At 32.2% G+C, this 21,114-nt stretch overlaps 1 protein-coding gene across 1 annotated transcript in view; it reads left to right on the forward strand.

Moving 5' to 3' along the window:
• The window catches only part of LOC129219677 (potassium voltage-gated channel protein Shab-like), a 252,789-nt gene extending 234,771 nt beyond the window's left edge, over nucleotides 1–18,018 (forward strand). Inside the window, exon 6 of the mRNA XM_054853953.1 lies at nucleotides 17,433–18,018. Coding sequence (XP_054709928.1) covers nucleotides 17,433–17,618 — 186 coding nt within the window. The 3' untranslated portion in view covers nucleotides 17,619–18,018. The remainder of the gene's footprint in view (nucleotides 1–17,432) is intronic.
• The last annotated feature ends 3,096 nt before the right edge of the window (nucleotides 18,019–21,114 follow it).

The following is a 21,114-nucleotide window of genomic DNA, read 5'->3' on the forward strand; positions in this document are numbered from 1 at the left end:
TTTAAGGTGTAGTGGTGCACTAATTAATACGTTTGATGCTATAGAACTACCCGTGTCATTCCTTAAAAAGTTAACGCTGTTGCTGATCCTTTTGAATGAAGTGCAATTTAAACAAGATTATCTGAAACACGAGCTGAAACATCAAACGGGTAAGAGCTCATGGTGGAAAGTGCCATTTTAAAAACTCATGCTTAGAATTACGGTTAACAAAATTGGTATGTAAATTGAACACATTTTCAAGGGGACGTTCTTCTTTCTAAGAACAACTATAAATATCGTATGCTTTGGGAATACTGATGAAGAGTTTGGTAAATTTACAATATTCCTGTTCTCTTGATTTTCTTTCCCACGATCAGTATTTCATTTATGGAAATTCTCCCAGATTTTCCATGGTGCAACTTTCTCTTTTTATCCATATCGTAAATAGAACGATGAAATTCCTAAGTTTTGTTGTGGTGACAACTGACTAATCTTTCGGGGTAATTTCATCCACAGTTTGTTCTATTTTTAACTGCACCACTGGAAATTTAATAATATTATTGAATATCCTGCCACAAAACTGAAAAAAAAGTACACAAAATTAAGAAAAGGTTGAAGTTACACAAAATTAAGCTAATGCATTTTTAAACGTTTCAATTTTGAATCATTGAGTAAAGAATATGACTGAGATATGTAATGTAAAGTGAATTGCTTTAGTAGAATTATTGTAACTCTAATGCAGAAAAATGCTTTAAAACTGCGAATTTTAACCCGGACACACAAAGGAAGGGGGTTATAAGTTTGACGTGTCTGTGTATCTGTATATCTGTGTATCTGTCTGTGACACTCTTGTAGCGCCAAAACGGATGGATCGATTAGAAAAAAAAATTGTTTGAAACGAGAATTGATCGAGAGTGTTCTTAGCTAGGTTGCATCTTTGGATGACATTAATTAACAAAGATATTAATTAAAACCTCTGAAAGATTTTTCGCGATTTTTGCAGTAAAAACATAGTTAAAAATTTTAAAATTTCATACCGAAATAAAGAGAATTTTTTTCCGCGTCTAATAGAATGTGTTTGGAACTTCCATGTTTCATAGAATTCGAATTATAACGTTTTTTTAAAAACGGCTGAGCTTTTATTTAAGCAATTGATAACCGAATTCATTGTAGACCGACAAGGAAATAAAACGCTATGATTTAAAATTTTTATCTGTTACCAGTTTCTATTTAATAGCAAATAAAATACTTTTTTTAATAATATAAGGCTTTTAAAATGATTTTCAATTTTCCCTCTTGGTTCTACAGTTACGACTCAGTCAGGGGGTTTTTAAATTTTTAATTTTATCGTTGCTTGTTACTTTAAACTGTCTCGGGCGTCAAATTTTTGAGTCAGTAATTTTATTTTGGTAGGTAACTCTATGCTATTAGATATTTCCTTATCCCTTGTTTACGTATGCAAAGGAACAGTTCTCGCGCAAGTACCGATGCCAAAAATTTTAACGACAATGAATGAAGATCAACAATTTCCCAATTATCGAAATCTTTTCGCTTTTACGAATAGCAGAATTTTATAGTAGCGGTTACACAATCGGTTATCCGTTAGATCCAGGAATTCATATCATAAATATCGAAGAAAGTTTCGAGATGGCGATAACATACTAGTTATTTGATAGCATCACAAGATTTCTATAAATTATTGTATTGAATCTATATACATAAAAGGCTACTTCTGTATGTAAGTATGTCCGGGGTAATCTTCAAAACTATTGGACCGATTTTAGACTTTTTTTACCATAGATAGCTACTTTCTCAGGGAGAAACATAGGCTATAATTTGTTCCTAAAAACTTAGTTTAAAAAATTCATGATGGAGAACAGTAAATTTCATGTAATTTCCCCATTAAATGATTAAATATAAAACCCATTGTTACAAAAATTTGTTGCCTTACAACAGCAATATTAATAGTAATCATTTTATTAGTGAAAATTTTGAATCAAGGATTCACTGGAGCAAACATGATATATATTGCATTCTTAGGATTTTTATCTTCATCACTGCAAATAATCGACACCGGGACTAAGTAAAAAGACAATTGATTTTGGCAACAATTAGAAAATAGAAAGTGTTTATTGTCTAAAATTACATAGGCCTGTAAAATTCGGGTCATGAAAAAGTGATTGTACAGTAATGAGTGACTTTTATTCTATTGGGTGCGAGGGTTTCAAATGTGACATCCATTTTTCTCAATCACTTAAGAGATTTTCACCATTTGAATGTTAACATAGAGGCAGAAGAGCCTGTTTTTTCCAATGCTGGAAGAAAGAGTCTTTTCATTATATCTGTAAGTTTATTACTTACAAACAAGTTTATCCATCAGACATAGAATTGGAAATCAGTTGCTAAATATATATAATTAATTTCATAGAAATAAGAACATAGTTATAATTAATTATAACGATTCAATTATAAAGTAAGGCAATTTTTCAACTGGCGCTGTAACCAAAATATCGCCATTAAAAGAATCTTTGGTTGGTTAGTTTATTTGGTTTTAATGGCGCAAGAACCCTCAAGAGCTATACTGCGCCAAACAAATGTTTATTTTTAATTTAATATAAAAACACCAAATGGAATAAATGTATGTATTATTAAATATAAGACACAATAAAACAAGTAATTTAAAATAACCTGTGAAGGACACACAACCTAATTAATAAATTAAGAAAAAATGGTTGAAACAATGCATTGACAATTAATCCTTGAGTAACAATAAAAGGACAAAACGACAAAATGACAAGACAAACACTAAATTAAAAAGGAGAAACTAATCTCCTGGAGGAAGGAGTACAAATTGCGATGGGTTGGGTCCCCCAGCAACTCCTTTAAAGATGGATTAAAATGATTAAAATATTTAAAACGAATTTGATTAAAATTTGGGCAGTTACATAAAATATGCAACACTGTATGATTTACATTACATGTAATGCATGTTGGAACTGGTTCGCAACATAAGAAGTATTTATGGGTGAATCTGTGGTATGACCGGTGCAAAGAAGAAATCTTAAAAACTTTTATTGAAATGTAAAATAATCCGCAAACTAATTAGGCAAATCTATTAATAGCACAAAAACTTCCATTAAACTGTCTTTGTGCACAATTTCAAACACTCGCCAAGTCTTACTACTTATTTCGGATGAAAATGTTTAGCATCATTTTAATGTCAGCAAAAATATCTCAGTATTTGGCGGCAATATCTCATTGACGAAAATTAGTAACAGACAGTTTTACAAAGTAGGGAGAGGGAGCATTATCCAAGGTATCCTAAAACCATTACCACAAACTTGGTAACGTTTTAAATCTACCCACAATTAACCTATTGTGGATTCTTGGGGACAAAACCCACAATAATATAAATTTCCAAATTAACTAAGGCAAGTATATCGAGATAACGGGAGGCTACGTTTTTTTAAAACGTTTGTATTTCAATAGCCGTATAGAAAAAGTTTTAGACTATGTCAAAAAAAAAAAAGGAAAAAGAAAAGAAAAAACATTAACTGATAAATCTTTTTAAACAAGTGAAATTTCATATTTTTGGAAACTCTTCAAATTTTTATGTGTCTAAATGTCGTGCTTTCGTTTCTATATGAATACTATTTCGTTCTTTACCCATAAAAGTGGAATAGCAATAAGTACAAAGAAAAAGTTCGATTTTGGCATGGTGTGTTCAGGTCTTTCAGTTAAAATAGAAAACAAATGAAAGTAGCGATTGTTTCTCACAATTATTACTGACCCAGGCAACGTAGGGTATTTTTGCTTGTTATTGCATAAAATATTATTATGTAAGACAGGGGATTTTTCGGCAACTTCAAATCAGCATTCGAGAGTTGCTTCTATACAAACTTGAGAATGATTTTGAATAATACAACGAGATGTGTACAACAGAGTTGCCAACTTATTTTGTGAAAAGCAGAAAACTGATATTATTTAAAAGCCAGTCATGGGGTTAAGTCATCTTTCTAAGTACTTTATTCCGCAAATTGTTAGTTAAATTTTCAAGTACTAACAAGTTTTTGTGTTTGAACTTTTTTTCTTACCATACAGGTATTTGCTTTAAGTTCATTTTTATTGCTTTTATCAATCAATCAATGGCGAAATGGATCGTGGATTTGAGGTTTTCATTTATTTTCAGTTTTATTATCTCTAACTTGACAAAAGTAAAAAATTATCATTGATTCGAGTTTTTGTATTGATATTCATTAACTTTCCTGCCGCAACTAAGGTGAAATTGATGATTGATTAAACTTCGAATCGATATTTAAAAAAAAAACTTCTATGGATGGTTCCCCCCCCCCCCCCCTTCCAATTTGTTTCTTTCAATATGCTTAATGTCTTTGACTTTTTTCAGTAATAATAAACCTTCCCTTTAAAACATTTTTAACTATGCACCCCGTAATTAATTTAACAAACTTTTGCTAAATGGAAGTTTCGTGCAAAACATAAAAATTTCCTCTCGAAAATGCAATCTTATGATGGAAAAATAAAATAATAATAATGATCATAAAATTCATGCTTCCTATTTTCTGCCTAAATTCAGACATTTAATTTTATACCTTAATTTTTCTTTGTAAATACAATCATAAAACCGTAGCCCTGATGCATTGGCAGTTGGCCATCAGAAAAGAATTCATAGTTCTGAGTTTCAAATTCTCAAAAAACCTTGAAAGTTACAATTTTAAACCGTTATTAATGTGACATTAAAATCATTCAAGTCTATTAAATGAAATAAAAATGCTGATAAATGTTCTAAATTTTTCTGTGTGCCTTATGTATCGTATGTCAGCCGACTCTTAGGATTTTTTATTTGTCTTGGATTTGCTCGTTAACTACTCGCATTTTAGTCTTCCTGAAAATATCATTCCTACACTAGTACAATTATTTACTAGATGCATGCATGCTTAATACATTTAATTTTGTACCACACGTCATACCGAAATGTTAAAAAGAGAGAGAGAAAAAATGTTTAAAGGGTTAACACAAAAGCTCTTGAAAGTTTTAAAATCAGAAAGAAATCAATTTTCAACAAAGTTTACGCAAAAGTTTTTAAAACCAGCTGTGCAATATTTCTGTAAGTTTTATACAGAAGATATTTCTATACTTTGTACTCAAATTTTAAGACTGTCATACAATGATTTCAAAAATTTTAATGAAAGAGTTGAGCGGAAAAAGCTTTTTTTTTTTAAAACAGGGGTGTTTGTGATTCGAAATTTCCGAAAGTTTTGGACTGCCGTTTCCGAAACTTTTTTGCTGATAACACATTCTAAAAAACTGAAAATTATTTTAAAAAAATAAAACTTTCAAAATGTTTTTTTTTAATAATTATTTTTGTATGCATATTTGAAGAGTTTTCCGGGGGGGGGGGGGGTTCGAGCTTTCTCATAGTTTCCGAAAAGTTTTATTCATTAAAAAGATTTTAAAGACATTTTTATGAAAGTTTTTTGAAATAAAAATGCGCTAAGAAGCTGAAAATGTTTTCAAAAAACATATATGTTAACACTGAAAATAAGGAGGTTTTGAAAAACTGTTTTGAAAAAAAATTTTATGTTGTTTTTGTTTTCCCGAAAAGAAGTCCTTTTGTACAAAAGTGTTCCAAAAAATGTGTGCAAAATTAATTTTTAAAAAATGTATACAAAAGATTTTGTGTGAATGATACATTTTAGAAAGATTTACACAATTTTTTTGAAAAACCTTTTTAAAAAGGGTTTTTAAACAAAAGATATAAAGAAGATTTACTAATTTTTTTTTAATATTTAATGAAAATCTTTTAAATTTAACTATGCAAAAGATGTGTAAGAATTATTTAAAACAAATTTCGCTTAGGGTTTAAAGAATTTTTGTACTTAAGACTTTTGGAAAGTTTAACCATGTCCTAAATTTACCGGAATATTCCTTTTTCATACAATGGTTGCAACAATAAGGAGAACTTATCAGTTAGTTTCCACTATGTTTTCACGTAAAGAAGACAATGATGAAATTATATACTAAAAAAAAAGAATCCAAACACGTACTGAAACTAAAGAAGTTGTCATCACAGAAACACAAATTAACTCAATTGCTCTAAAATTTTGCAAAGTGAAAAGTCTTCACTTGAGAATTTTTCAAGATTTTTTGCTTCAAATTATCTTAGTCCAAGTTCACATATGCGCCCTTCCTTGATACATACTTTAAAAAATGAAATAACAGCAAAACCTAAGTTAAAAATTATAAAATTAGAATTTTTATTTGAGCCACTAGAAATACTTAAATTTGCTACTAGCTCTAAGAAAAACACTGATGGAGAGGTTGAAAAACTCAAAACCGCTCTTCCTCAATATTACTTGAAATTTGTGTATGAAAATTAATGAAAACATTGTGAATACGGGCTACTTTGGCCCTGGTATCCTTCTTTGACCCAAACAGAAAATATTCAACGCTCTATCAGACTTTCAGGAAGCCATTTATAAATTTATTTTAACAAATTTCACTAGGGAGCAGCATCAAGTACGCAGTGATGTATACTAAGCACTTGTCTTCATAACCTCTTAAACTTATGTGTAAGCAGTGCGACATCTGCTAAGAGTTCGTTAGGCACCTATTTTTGAACATCATTTACTACTTTATGTAACCGTATAGTTGTACTTCTCTTTTCCGTTAAGGTTTCTATTTAAAAATTTCCCACTAACAACACAGCTCCTAAAACAAAAATTTCGACCTGTTTTGGCATAAAAAGTTGAAAAAATACATCAGAGGGATTTGGAACAGAAAGGAAAAGTTAAAAGTAAAACTCTGAACAGAAAAAACAGAAGAAAAACTGGGAACTCTCATCAACGGATAAAGAGAGTGATTATAGCCTCAATTCATCAAACCACAGTGATATGATTTTTACTACGGAAGATGAAGAGGAATGGGAAGTTTTAAGAGGTTCAGAAGAAATTGATCCAGTTGCATCTACTTCTTATAAATTTTGGGAATTTTTTTGGAAAGTTTAACGAATTTTGTTGTTGTGAAATAGAATGGAGTCATGTTTACAGAAATAACTGTTGATGTGAGAGAAAAAAGAGCTATTGTTGAGTGCACATTGAACGCACCAGCAAGTTTCAGAAGTGGCCGACAATTAAGGATTTTTTGTTTTACAACTATTAATAAAATTATTCAGCTTCCAAAACTAATGAAAAGATGACTGTTCTCCGTCTGTGAATTGTGAGACATTTGCTAGCCCTACACGCACATTAAAAAAAAATTGCATTTCCTTAAAACAAATATATGTGGCTCAAGCTTCATATAAAATGTATTTATATTTCAAATAAATGGAATTTTGTATGAAGGCAAGTTTTTTTTTTCTTTGGTTTAGTTAGTTATACAAACTTTTTAAATAGGAAAACCATCCTGGGCCAAAGCAACCCAAGCGCAAGAGTAATATTAAGCCAAATAAAAAACAATTAAAAAATGCTAATAATGCTGTGGAAAATCGATAACTATTCAAAAACTAAATTGAGGGTACTTTAGATGCGTAAAAAATGTTACCACGGCTTAGAAATAGGAAGAGTAACAAAATTAAGAAAAGTTGAAAAAAGTTATTAAAGGTGGACCAAAGTAGCCTGTATTCACGGTGTTATTACATAATAACGCATTTCTTCCTGAAAGCATGGGAGGGGTGGGGGATTCTCTTTCAAATTTGACAGCTAGTGCTTTAATGTTTTACTAACGAAGTTTTTTTCCATCGAACTATCGAGCAAGAATACTAGTAGAGCGAGAGAAGAAATTCTGCTAACTTCTGAAAATTTCATGGAATTCACATATCACGTGACTTGTAGACGTCAGTATAGTCTGACCACGGATAGTATGGAAAGACAAACATCCGTTTTATAGCCGAAAATGGACGAATCTGTTATTTTTTAGCGGTGCCAGCTTTTGCAGAAGCAATCTCATTCAAATGTGCGGAATACGCGCATTGAATTTTTACTTTTTCCCCTCATTCAGATAGATTCGTCTTATCTGAATGCTTGAAAATTCCATACAATCCGTGGTTGGACAGTATATAGCGTTTTTCATAGTTAGTGATCCCGCCAATCAATAAAATTACCGCCAACTAAACTGCAAAAACATGAAATGTTGATTTTTTTATATTGTGATTTTTTTTAGTACGAATACCTTTAACTATTTTATAATTTTTCCTTCCTTTGTTTTTATTTTCCGCTGATCCCATGACTTGGTTTAGAAACTATTTTTTCCTTAGATTTACAATCGTTTTATTCTTTTTGATGGTTACCCGTTTAAGCCTTGAGTATTCGGAACTCCAGAGCTCGAATACGTTACCTTGCGGTGATTAACAATACTACCGAAAAAGGTAAAACATTCCATTCCACGTGTTTTCTTTGGATAAATTACAGGCTTCAGACAATTTGTGGTGTAGTGTAATTTCAAAAGAATAGAAAAGAAATCTTCCCACATACACGATGAAAAATTACTGTCATTCACAAAGCGTCAAAGCAAGTTATAAGTTACAGCATTTGTTTGTTTTACCTTTTTCATCCGCCATTAGACAGTGGCTGCAGCGCCCCCTATAGTTTATTGGAGTTGCGAATAAGAGCGACCATATTGTCTTGAAATTGATTTTTAATTTATGGAATTATTTTATTACCAGACAATGAATCGGAGGAATGGAATTAATTGCAAATGTTAGACCATTCAAATAATATTTCATGTTAAGATATTTTTTAATATTACTTTTCAGGTGGACCAAAAAGAAACACTCTAGCGGCTTCGGTCTTCCCTTTAAATGCCGCCAGGTTCGTAAATATCTTGTAATAAACAAGGCACAGAGGCGTCCAATTAGTTTAGTCTTTGCTAATACGCTTTCATTATTTTTTGCACGCTATTTCTGTCCCTTCCCTATTTATCTACCTATTTCAGCTTAGCTTACACTGAACAAAAGAGTTTGTTTTTCCACAAGAAAAAAAAAGAAAGAAAAGAAAAACAAGCGGTTTATTTTTGGAGTGAATTTAACCTGATAGCATTACAAAGGGGGGGGGGGGGCGCCTAACATGAAAATGCACGCAGTGATACAGTTTTCAGTTTTCAAAAGGAATTTAAATAAAGTAATTAATTTGTAAAAATCTTAGTCCGAATGTTTATTAATATTCATCAATAAACATTTCGATCACTTTTTTTAAATTAATTTGCATTAATGTTCGCAAGAGGACAATGGAGTATTTATCATTTTCTGGAAATTCTGCTAGGTATTTTCTAAAACGAGGAATAATGAGAGTATGAGGAATAAATTTATAAAGGAAATTGAATAATTGTCAAGCATTGAATTCAAATGTAATTAAGACAACTAATTAATTTAAGGGATGTTTACCGTATTCATTTTATCTTTTGATAATTGTACGTCGCGTTTGACCTTTTAATATCATTTATATTTATAAATTTGCTGTAAGTTAAATATATAATAACTTTACGTTTACTGTCAGGTTAAATTTGCCTCTAGAGACTTTAGCGTGATTGCTGTCTTTGCAAATAGGGCCTATAAAAAGCATGGCATCGTTAAAGTAGCTAATGCAATATAGTTTGATGCTTTTTTTTTTTTTTTTTTTGAACAAAAATATCTTCGAGTCTCAGTGGTAATGGAAATGTTATTAGCTTTATCTTTACGTTTCAATATGGTATAGTAAAATCCCAGCCTCTTTATACAACATTATCAAGGCCAGATTACGATCCCGAGAAGCCCTAAGCATTTTGGTGCTCCCCTACATGTGTATACAATTAAAACAAAAACTGTTTAGTGGTAAATTTATAACATGTCATGATTAGATCATGTCAGATCATCTCATGTCTAGTCTAGGCAAGTGTAGTCCAAACCTGGACGACAAGTCTTGTCTAGACGTTAAAACGCTGTCGAAGAAACATGCGGAAGAAACATAAAGTTTCCGGCCTGCCTTGTTGAATATTTTACTTAAGAGCATTTATAATCAGGGTTGGGTTTTTGGCGAGACATGTCAAAAACTAGTCGAAAACTGTCAAAAACTCACATAGGCGGATTTATGGGGGGCAGAGGGGAGCAATGCCCCCCCAGTTCTGGGAGGACTTTATGTAGTAAAAACACATCTTCCAAAAATTTGAAAAAAAAAATTTTTTTTTTCTTTTTCTTTTTTGAATAGTTTAGAAGGGCATGAGTAGATTTATAGAAGGGGGGGGGGGGCATAGTGGGCAATGCCTCTCAGCTTTAAGAGGACTTCATATAGTAACAACACATCTTCCAAAATCTTAAAACAGAAAAATCATTATTTTTTTCTTTTTTGAGTAGTTTAATGAAAATGAAGAGAATAGCGAATGTCCTTTTCCGATGGGAAAAAAGAAAAAAAAGAACGTTAAATACAAATAGAACAGCTGTCATTGGGGTTCGAAAAATGTCTGAATTCACTATTTTGGACTGAAAACCAGTTGGGCAAGTATAAATAGAAATATAGGCTAAACAACCTATGCATTCAGCTGCAACACTTATAACAATTGACGATTATTTTTACAAACTAGAACCCAAAACAAAGGGAACCCCCCCCCCCCCTCCTCTCCCATTTGCGCTAACAGAACAATCTACTCGTTATGATTTGTTTTCTTTCTTTTAGGAATGTTCATTTTCAATTTGCGTGATTTCAAAAACTAGATATTTTGTGTCGTTAGAGACAAAAGATTTTGAAGAACCTTCTGCATTCACACGTTTATACACTATATATTCCTAAAAATATTTCTGGGAACATGAATTGTTTTGCTGATGTCAAACTTATGTGGAGTGTAGAAAATGAAGAACAAGCAAAACAGCTGCAAGAGGATCTACATCATATTACGTAGTGGGCTGATAAATGGGGTATGGCTGTTAATGTTGGGAAATGTCATCTGCTACTTTTAGGACATGGAAATAAGTGTACAAGTTATTATTGCAAGGTTCAGTCATTAGTCAGGCAGAAAAAGTTACTGATCTATGGGTCTTAATAAGTCAGGATTTAAAGTTTAGCCAACAGTGCAGCATAGCTAGTAACAAAGCCAATAAGATGCTTGGGTTTATCAATAGAGTTATTTCAAACAAATCTAAAGAAGTTTTTCTGCCCTTATATAGAAGTTTGGTAAGGCCTCATTTGGAGTATGCTGTTCAGTTTTGTTCTCCTTATCTTAAGAAAGATATTAATGTATTGGAAAGGGTTCAAAGGCGGACTACACGGCTAATGAATGGACTTCCTCATTTAGACTACGATTCCAGGCTTAGAAGGCTAAAAATGTACAGTCTTGAGCAAAGAAGAGACCGAGGGGACATGATTCAGTTGTTTAAATTTATTAAAATGAAAGATATTACGGGGCTGAAGTTTAGCACTGAAAACAGGACAAGGGGTCATTGCTTTAAGCTATTTAAATCTCAGGCTAACATGGATATTAGGAAAAATTACTATTTTAGCAGGGTAGTGGAACCTTGGAATAGCTTACCGGAAGAGGTGGTAATGAGCAAGGGAGTAGATAGTTTTAAGAGGGCCATTGATCTTCACTGGGGATTGTAAATTGACTAGAACCAGCCTACCAGGGTCCATGAATTGTTGCTAGTCGTCACTTTTGTATTTGTCCAGATTGGTAAAATTGTAAAAAATCCTTAACCGTAAAAACTGACAAATGTGCGTAAAAATTACAAAAATCTGCAGGTAAGAGTGAATTACATACAAGGCTGGAGCCTATAAGATAATCAAGCGATAGCTTAGGGTCACTACTTTGAAGAGGGCCCCTAACTTGCAAAAAATTGCATGATTCGTTCCTTAAAAAAGGGGAAAGTGCTTGAAAAAACTAATTTCATTTTCAAGTGCTTGAAAGCCTTGAATATTTGAAAACATGTGGCTACAAACCTTAAATTTTAAAATTTTTAACAAATGGTAGGGGAAGGAATGCCAAAATATGTCAAATTCAGCTCCTTACTACATTCTGCATCAAAAATTTAAAAATCATGGTTCATACGTTTGTAACATATTACTTGAAATACATTTTTGTGACTCACATGTTTCATATCTTGCTATTTATTTAATTCCGAATACAGCATTTTGAAAATTTTTATGCATTGATTGCTTTTATCTTGCTCCAACTGCATTTGTTAATCTGTTTAGCCCACAAAAAAAAAAAAAAAAAAAAAAAAAAAAAAATTCCTTTTCGTTTTTTGCATTGCTTATAATTAAAGAAAAGGTTGTTCTAATGAGAATTCTATAGTTTATTTTTTTAAAACTTAAAATAGCTGGGTTTTTTTTACAAAGTTTGAACAATACAAATCTAGTGCTCAATTTCAGAGACTGGAAAATGCAAATGAAGTGCCTTAAATTGTTAAATGTTCTAAAATCCTTGAAAAGAATTGGGGCAGTATAACCTACTAGGGCTCTTGTGCCAAAACACCCAATCTAACCAACTAAATCTTGAAAATAATTGGACAAGTCTTTGAAACCCCTAAGCAAAGTGCGCTTCAATTTTATTTCTTAGCAAATGTATAAATTATAAATTGTTCAAATAAGTAGTATGTTACTCTCATGTTACCTATTTTCTAAATCTGTACACCATTTCTTTTAAAGCATTAACTAACATCACAAAACACATTTAAATCATAGAACTTAGGGGAAAAAATAGACAAATATTTTTTTAAAAGATTTTTGTCTATCCAATTAACCCTTATAAATGCTTCAAAATGCAGAATTTTATATCCATTTTACAAAATTTCCTCCGGGGGAGAAACTTCCAGACTCCCTAAAATTGGAGATATTCTATATCCCACTTAAAAGGGAGCCCTGTGTCACTCTCTTGATACCAGTCACTCCTCTTAGGTCAATTCAAAAAGGACAGCATGAAAACACATTAATGAAAACGACACACAAAAAAAGTAAAGCATAGCCTTATGCATCACAGGAGAACACCTCAAAACATGGGGGGGGGGGGGGGGTAATTAAAAATGTTGCTCAAAAAAAATCCTGCCCCCCCAGGAACTCAGTCCTAAATCCGCCTATGAAAACTCAAGTACTCACATTAATGTCAAGTAAAGTCATTACTGACATTTTTTGGAAGCTCATAAAATTTCCTCATGCTGAAAAGCTATATCACTATAACTTACACATCATATAAATAGCGTTAAGAATTAAATTCAATAAGTTTAATTAGAATACATTTATAAATTTTCTTTTAAATTAATTTGTTATGCTGAAAAATATAGTTACGGATATTAAAACTGTTACACTCAGTTTTCAAAAGTAGTTCGGTTTAAATCTTTTAATAAATAAAACAATTAGAAAGTGTAAAATCAAAATGTTTAATTGCAAAAATTGCATATTACTGCAGACACGTGTTGCTGGGTTACAAGGAACCCCTTTTCAATGCAAAATAAGTGAGCTTATAGATGAAAAGACATCTATCTATAAGATCAATTATTTGCATTGAAAAGGGTGTTCTTTGTAACCCAGAAACACGTGTCTGTAGTAATCTGAAATTTGTGCAATTTAACGTTGCTATTTCTTTTTACTTTTCTAGCACGAAGGTACTCATTCAACTTTAATTAAAATTTGATTTTATCAATGTAATAATCTTTCTATTTCAGGATTTACGAAACGTCTTTTGTGTTTTGAGTAAAAGTAAAAAAAGTTGATCAGTACTCAATAAATTATTATAAATCATCTCAATATTCTTGATGAAACTGCTTTCTTTTTCTTTTAATTAACCTTTTCTGTGAAGTAATATAAATATTCTCTGTCCATAACTGATACAATATTTGCTTTAAAAGCAGCCAAAGTCATTAATATTCTCTATAGCTTGTTAAGCTAAATCTGCACCATATCCTGGAATTTACATTTCAGTTCATGATGTCTCAGCAAGAGTGTGGTGGAAAGGCTTTGAAAAAATAATATAGTCTGTATACTGCCGTGTGCAGGTAAAGGGCAGTAACTGCATTTTTTTTTTTTTTTTTTTTTTATTTATTTATTTATTTATTTATTTTTTTGTCATCTATTGTGCGTTAGCTTTATTGTACAAGCTTGCTTATTTGTTTTCCGCCGAAAAAAAGGCGCGATAAAAACGTCTAATTCCAAAATTTCCCTCTGGTTAATATTGAATCCAACACGCATTTCTTCAAATATCTCTAAAACTCATTTCCGCAGATACTATGTTTTAGCCACACACAGTAGTATAGCGCAGCATCGAGAGGATATTTCACAGTTTTGGATTGATCCATTCTAAATTTAGAAATAAACTTAGTGTACAAATGGCTTCAAAACTGGTATTTGTTACCTCATGCTTCAAGGGAAAAAATAATTAGAATTGGACTAAATATAACATGAAAATGTTAACGAAAGATGTCAATTTTATTTAAATGTGTAAGTTTGCTAATCAAACGAGATAAATGTATGCTCTGTACTTTCAGCTTTGAAACATTTTTGAATCAAAATTATGTTTGAGATTCTGTATTGCACATCATTTTAAAAGTCTAAAACAGTGAAAAAGTCTCCTTTTGTGTATGAAATCAAATTCTATAAAACTAAAAACCACTTGTTAAGATAATATTGTTGTCAATTTATTAATTTCCGGCAAATTTTTTACCGAATTTTTATTTTTTTGGCAATTTGTCAAAAAGGGGGTTTTGACATGTACGTAAGAACCATCAACTGTCCACACTTTGCCAAACTTGTGTATAATGTACTTAATCCGTGAAGGTGCATGTTCAGCCAACGCCCCATCTGAGCAATTCACGGCCATTAGTGTTAGAAATATGGGCAGGGCAGTGTCTACAAAGAGAAAATTTTACAATAACAGAAGCCTCAATTTTTCACAAAACATCCTACAAAGACACCAAACCTATATGACAAAAAAAAAGTATTGGGACACTTTCAAAAATTCATATTTTTACGAATTTCTTGAGAAATAAAAGACCAATTGCTCTGTAATTTTTTTTCACATGAAAGGTATACTCCAGCCGCCATTTTACCACAAAAATTAAGTCTACTCTTCATTTAGGGGACGAACAACAAATTGAGGAAACAAAAAAAAGTTTTTTCATCATTTTTCGTTGTAAATAGCTGGGTATAAGCTATAAATTTCAGAAATAAGTAAAAAATCTATCTAGAATATATTTTTATTTTTTCGTGAAAGTATCTCTTACACCCACGGAGATATAAGAATTTCTTTCAAAAATGAAAAGTTTTTTTGAAGGTTTTCGGCTCATATCGCGCAGAGTTTTCCTTCAAATGTTACTACACTTTCAGAATATTTGACAGCATATTAAAGAAACATAATAATAAAATTTGAAGTTAAAATATTGAAAATTTAATGAAATATGAACGTTTAAAGCAATTAATTTTTCACTGCATCTGCACGAAAGATAGCAATTTTCAACCTTCATAATCGGAAGATCAGATATACTCTACATCTCATTAAAAAAAAAATTCACTTAGATATCTTTAAAATCTAAAAAGTTATCAACGATCTAATGGGCCAAATTTCTATAGTTCTTGGATAGGCGACGCTGCTGATAATTTTCTGCATCTCGCAAATCCACCTCAGGTCAAAACCTGGGTCCAAATGCATAGAAGACCAAGGCGCCTTACCATCATGCCACCAGCCGAGTTTCATGTTAGTAAAGCATCGCAAATATTAACCATGTTCGCTAACTAATTCTGAAAAGGTTAAAAAAAACGTTCAGTAGGCTTTCCGTCTTTTTAAGTACCATAACTTATCAATATAAGTGAAATCTGATGTTGAATCTACGGGGCTCGTCAATAATTCCTTCTGTGATATTTGTTATTTACAAAATTATTTTTTTTCTCCTGTAACGTTTCTAAAAAGTACAAATAATGACTACAAGCACTTTATTTTGCAGAATAAAAATGACACAAGAGAGAACGCTTAATGTAAGCAAAGCTTATTCATTTTTAATTTCGAAAATAATTTTTAGTTTAATAAATTATTTAAATGGGCATTGTTAATTTTCTCAGTTTCCCCAACTTTCTTTGTGCTCTAAACAAGTGCTTACTTTGCTTTCGGGTTAACTCACCACTCACTCATTCGTCACCATCAGTGACGTAGGAAAGGGGGTGGTCCCTGGGTTCGGACCCCCCCCCCCCCCTTAAAACTCAAAAGTAAACTGCAAAAGTTAAAGTTTTATTCCGTGCCATTTAGATTTTGTTCATCATCTAATCAATGAAACGTATGTAATTGTGCGTATATGTAAAACTGAAATCAAATTATCTTTACTTCAGTTAACGTTTCCAAATATCAGACTTGGCTGATTTTACGCAGGACACCTCCGTTGAGGAAATTCTATCTGCGCCCACTGAATATGATGCAATATTTTGTGCGCACTAATCGAAGCGGGGTTGATTAACGTGGTAGTCAATTCTACACAGGGGTGTTTGTAATTCGAAATTTCCGAACATTTTGGGTTGCTGTTTCCGAAAAATTTTGGGCTGATAACACATTCTAAAACTGAAAACTTATTTAAAAAAAACTTTTAAAATGGGTTTTCTTCAGTGATTTGTGTATGCATATTTGAGAAGTTTGTACGGGGAGAGGAGGGGTCGAGTTACCTCATAGTTTTTGAAAATCTCACACTGTTTACAGGAAAATTTGACTCGAGTTCACTTGCATCCCTGACGACACGCAACCTGAAAGAGCAGGTTTTCGTTTTATTTTTACAAATTTTTAAATTTTCGTTATGCGAAAAATTTTTAGGTGATGGGGAAAAAATGAAAGTGATTTCCTCATTCAACGTAATAATCAACTAATGAAATTTAAGAAACAGAACCAGCGAAAATTATTGTAATTATAACTCTAGGAGTAATTTGTGCCTAACTAAATGAAATTGAAACGGCTCAAATCAAATCGATGACTAACTATCAAAGAACTCGTGCAAAGAAAAATTAAGTTTCTAGATGAATTTTTTTCCTGTCAATGCGTAATCTTTAAATCCTTCAAAAACGCTTTTGCATGTTTGATTCAAAACGGTAGGGTTGATGCAATGTTTTTCAAGGTCTATGTGGATAAGAATTGATTCTTTTAACCTTCTGGGAGAAATCTGGTATTGACAAATACCCGTTGCTACGCCGGTTAATATGCTAGCAATTATCTCTAAAACTGAACTTAAAACTGTTAAATTAACTAATTGTAGGAAAAATTACAATGGCTTATCTATCAATGTATGTTTTCTGCAGGACCGACGACAGGATATGTCAGCAAGTCGAAAACTGGGGGCCCAGCCTTTAGAGGGATCCGATTTAATTGAAGTTGTGCAGAGAGTGAAATAAAATCAATATAATGGGATTGAGGCTCAGGGGCAAATTTGATCTGTGGCATTTGCAATTGGCGGCTCTTATTTTCTGTGCTGCCAAAATATTCAGTTTATTTATATTTATTTTCTTACGCAGGTGTTTCCCGATGAGGTGCCTAGAAACCAATTTTTTCATCCATCCACTTTGGCCGAACAAGAGTTGCCCAAGCTGAGGATGAAGACAACAGAGGTATCAAATCCTAAACAACAGGCTTCTGGTATTGACCAATCACCACTAGAGCTTCAAGTATTACGTACAGAATCTTTGAGTCGTCTAAGCTGATAAAAGAGCTATTCTACCGATTTTGGAGAAAAGTAAAAGAATCTGCGGATGTTACCTTATTAATCGATCCTCTGATGCTGAAGGATGAAATTTATTGCCCAAACTCGCCGACACCATGATATTCTTCACATATTATACATCAATATTACAGTTATGATGGAGAACAGCAACTCGTAACATTAAGATTTCAACTATCACAATGCTAAGAAGTTGTTTCTTTTGAAGGGCAAATATATGTTCTGTTGAAAGACTTCGTAAAAAGTATATTTCTTTTACAAATTATATCATATTTACCTTTACCTCTGACGTGTTAATAAATAAATGACAGGTTGGCTGGTTTTGTTTTGAAAACATCTAATTGAATCAATTTTGAAACTTTTATCAGGTGATTCCATGTTGCCGAAAGGAAATACTGGTTGAATTGAACGTTGAAAATTCATACTGAGTTGTGGTGTTTTTTTTTTTCCCAAGCCTTGACTTTTGTGCAATTCTGTTTTTATGACTATTTGTATTAATTTATAATTTAATGGAGAGAAATGTAGTTATTTAGTTCGTAATATTAATGGCAATGTGAGGAGAAAATAGCTGTAATTTATGCAGTGAACTGCTTTTAAAAATTACAAAAATAATCAGCTTCAGCAAGACGTTTTGATTTAGATTGGATTAGCAACCTCAAAAATATATGTTTAGGTGAGAACAAAAACTTGGAAAATTGTAGGGTTTACTCTTTGCCGTATTCACAAAATTTATTCCAAAACTATAGCAAATTTTCAACAATCAAACTTTAAAACAGGAATAAATCATCGTTAGCAAATCAAATGCAGCGAATATTAACACTATGTTTACATCTCATTAAACCATGCTATTCATAAATGCCCATTTTGATCATTAACCATGATGCTATATCATTGTTTTTTTTTTACTTGCAAGCTAGACAAAAAAATCAATCAAGACCACGCAAAGTGGCAGATCAGAATGAAGCCAAAGAGTTTCTAAATCATGTAGGTGCGTCAAGTTAGAAGTGAAGAAAATCTTCAGATATTTTTATGAGAAGAAAATTTGCCAATACATCTAAAATCGTTGCATAAGTTGGCAGAGTAATTGGCATCAGTTATAGCCGTCTGCAACAGCTGATGCAATAATACGTATTGTTAATTGCTAATGCCAAAAAGAAGAAAATATCAGCCTCTGTTGATGATAATTGTGCATAATGCATGTTTTCGTTGCATTGGTGCAGCAACGTAGGAATGGTAACGATTTTGAACTAAATGATTCAACCGTGCCAGTTACATTCGACAATACGTAGACAGTTCTAGTGGAGTCAATTGCATAAAACTGGTCAACGTCAGTCACGAAAACGAGATCTTTCGTCGTATGTTCTTCTAGTCAATACAAACATTGGTAAGCAGCTATGATTGTTACAGATTTTTCAAAAAATGTGATGTCCAGTTGTCAGGAGAACGTTGAATCAACGCTTTCTTTGTTAAGATGGTGACACCTGGAACAATCTGTTTTGTAAAGGAACATTTTGTTCGGCAAAACTGACACGATGCAGAGCAGTTTTAGCCGATTTATCGCAACCTATGTGATATTCCTCTAGAAATTGTGATATTTATTTACAATATTTCCGGATTGCATAACTCTTTGAGCAGAAGCCGTTGGACGTCGGGTTTGTGCACATTTTAAGCCTGTTCTACTTGGTCAGTAAGCGAAATTGTCGAATGAAAGAGAGAATGTAAACCATTTTGGAGGAATACAATGCGAGACAATACTGTAGGATAAACAAACTACTTTTCTTGATATAGTCTTAACTAAATTTTTCTCAGAAACTGGTCATGGAAATAATAAATGCATAGTTTTTATAAAAGAGACCTATGAACTATTTAAAAAATAATTTTTATAACTCTCTTTAACCTCACTTTAAATTATATTTTAAATCTTCAAATTTTAAGGAACTATGTGTTTAAAAGTTTCGGGGCAATGATGTACTCCTGCCTACCATTTGAAAGGTATGGTTCTTTCCTTCTGCACCCTTAATTAATTCATATCAGTTATGCATATACAGTTGGCTCTCTGTTTAACTACTTTCAAGGGACCACACAAAATTGTCCTTAACTAGAAACCGTCCTTAAATAGAATGCTTTTAAAACTATAGTGAACCATCTGGGACCGTGAAAAGCCGTCTTTAAATAGAAAAGGTCGTTAAGTAGAGCGTCGTTAAACGGAGAGCCAACTGTATTTGTTCTTTTTTATTGATATCATGCATGATTTAATAGGAAAAGAATGAAATACAGTAAGTTTGAAAAAAATAACACTATTTGTAATGATTGAAGTTTTAACTGCTTTTTTTCCCGTCAGAAAGTAAAACTTCCTGTGTTGTTAAAACTGTCAATCCTTTAATACCCGCAGCATAGAAGTAACCCGAGAACTTAATTACCCCTGTTTAAATGCTGATATCTTTCTCCGTTTTTTTTTCTTCTGTTTAAATTATTTGAAAACGTCGATTTTTTAAAAACTAGTTGATAAATAGGAAATGTTGTGTAACATCTGCAGTGTACACGCAGCATACTTTCATTGAACTACAAAACATTTTACTGAGGAACTTCTATAGAAATTTCAATAATAGTAATAGTAATGAAATTCCTAAATTACACTGAAACTTAGTGGAACCAAAAATAAGTTGAATTATGAAACATTTCAACCAAATGATACTCAAAAACTAGTAAGTTCTGTAAAAATCGTAAGGAGTTGAGCTTACTGTCATTCGGATAAATTTAGAAATTTTAGACCTTGGCCCCTTTTGTTCCAAAAGTTATAACTTTTCCTTCAGTTCATTTTTCCCTGTACGTAATACCAGTCAAATAAAATCCTCAATTTCTCTATAATGCATGAATGAACAAACTAATATGCTGCACTTAAAGTTCTTTATATTCATTATTAAAGTACTAGAAAGTCGCCCGTCAAGGTATGTCGGGTGAAAATTGCTTTTACGTTTGAACAAAGTCATTGCCTGTTTGGTGATATTTTGACAGTTGAAACTGTAACCTTAACTACAGTGAATTAACCTAAACTCCAGTAGGTAGCGTTCATTGTTGACCATTCTTTCGTTTCTTCATTCCCCTGAAATGACACAGTCTTGGCAGTAAAACTGTTAAGTAAACGGATCGAGTTCATCCGTGTCACAATAAAGCCCTTCCTTTGCATGTTAGTCATTACCAAAACAGATTATCAGATTATCATGCCGTAGCACGAGCTTCATTGGTGAAACATGCGGGTTACTCGATCATTGGCTATGATATATATGAGAATCATTTTCCCACCGAGTAAAATAAGCATTGAAAGGCCATTGTTTTCCGATTTAAACGTTTCGATTACTGTACACAATGGTAAAGTGATAGCTTTTACTCCCTTTCCCCACACCTTCCTCCGAACAAATACAATGAAACCCGTTACAACGAACTTCAAGGGACCACAATTTTTTCTCGCTGTAACGGAA

The sequence above is a fragment of the Uloborus diversus genome, chromosome 4 (assembly GCF_026930045.1).
Source record: "Uloborus diversus isolate 005 chromosome 4, Udiv.v.3.1, whole genome shotgun sequence".
In the NCBI taxonomy this organism is placed as follows: domain Eukaryota; kingdom Metazoa; phylum Arthropoda; class Arachnida; order Araneae; family Uloboridae; genus Uloborus; species Uloborus diversus.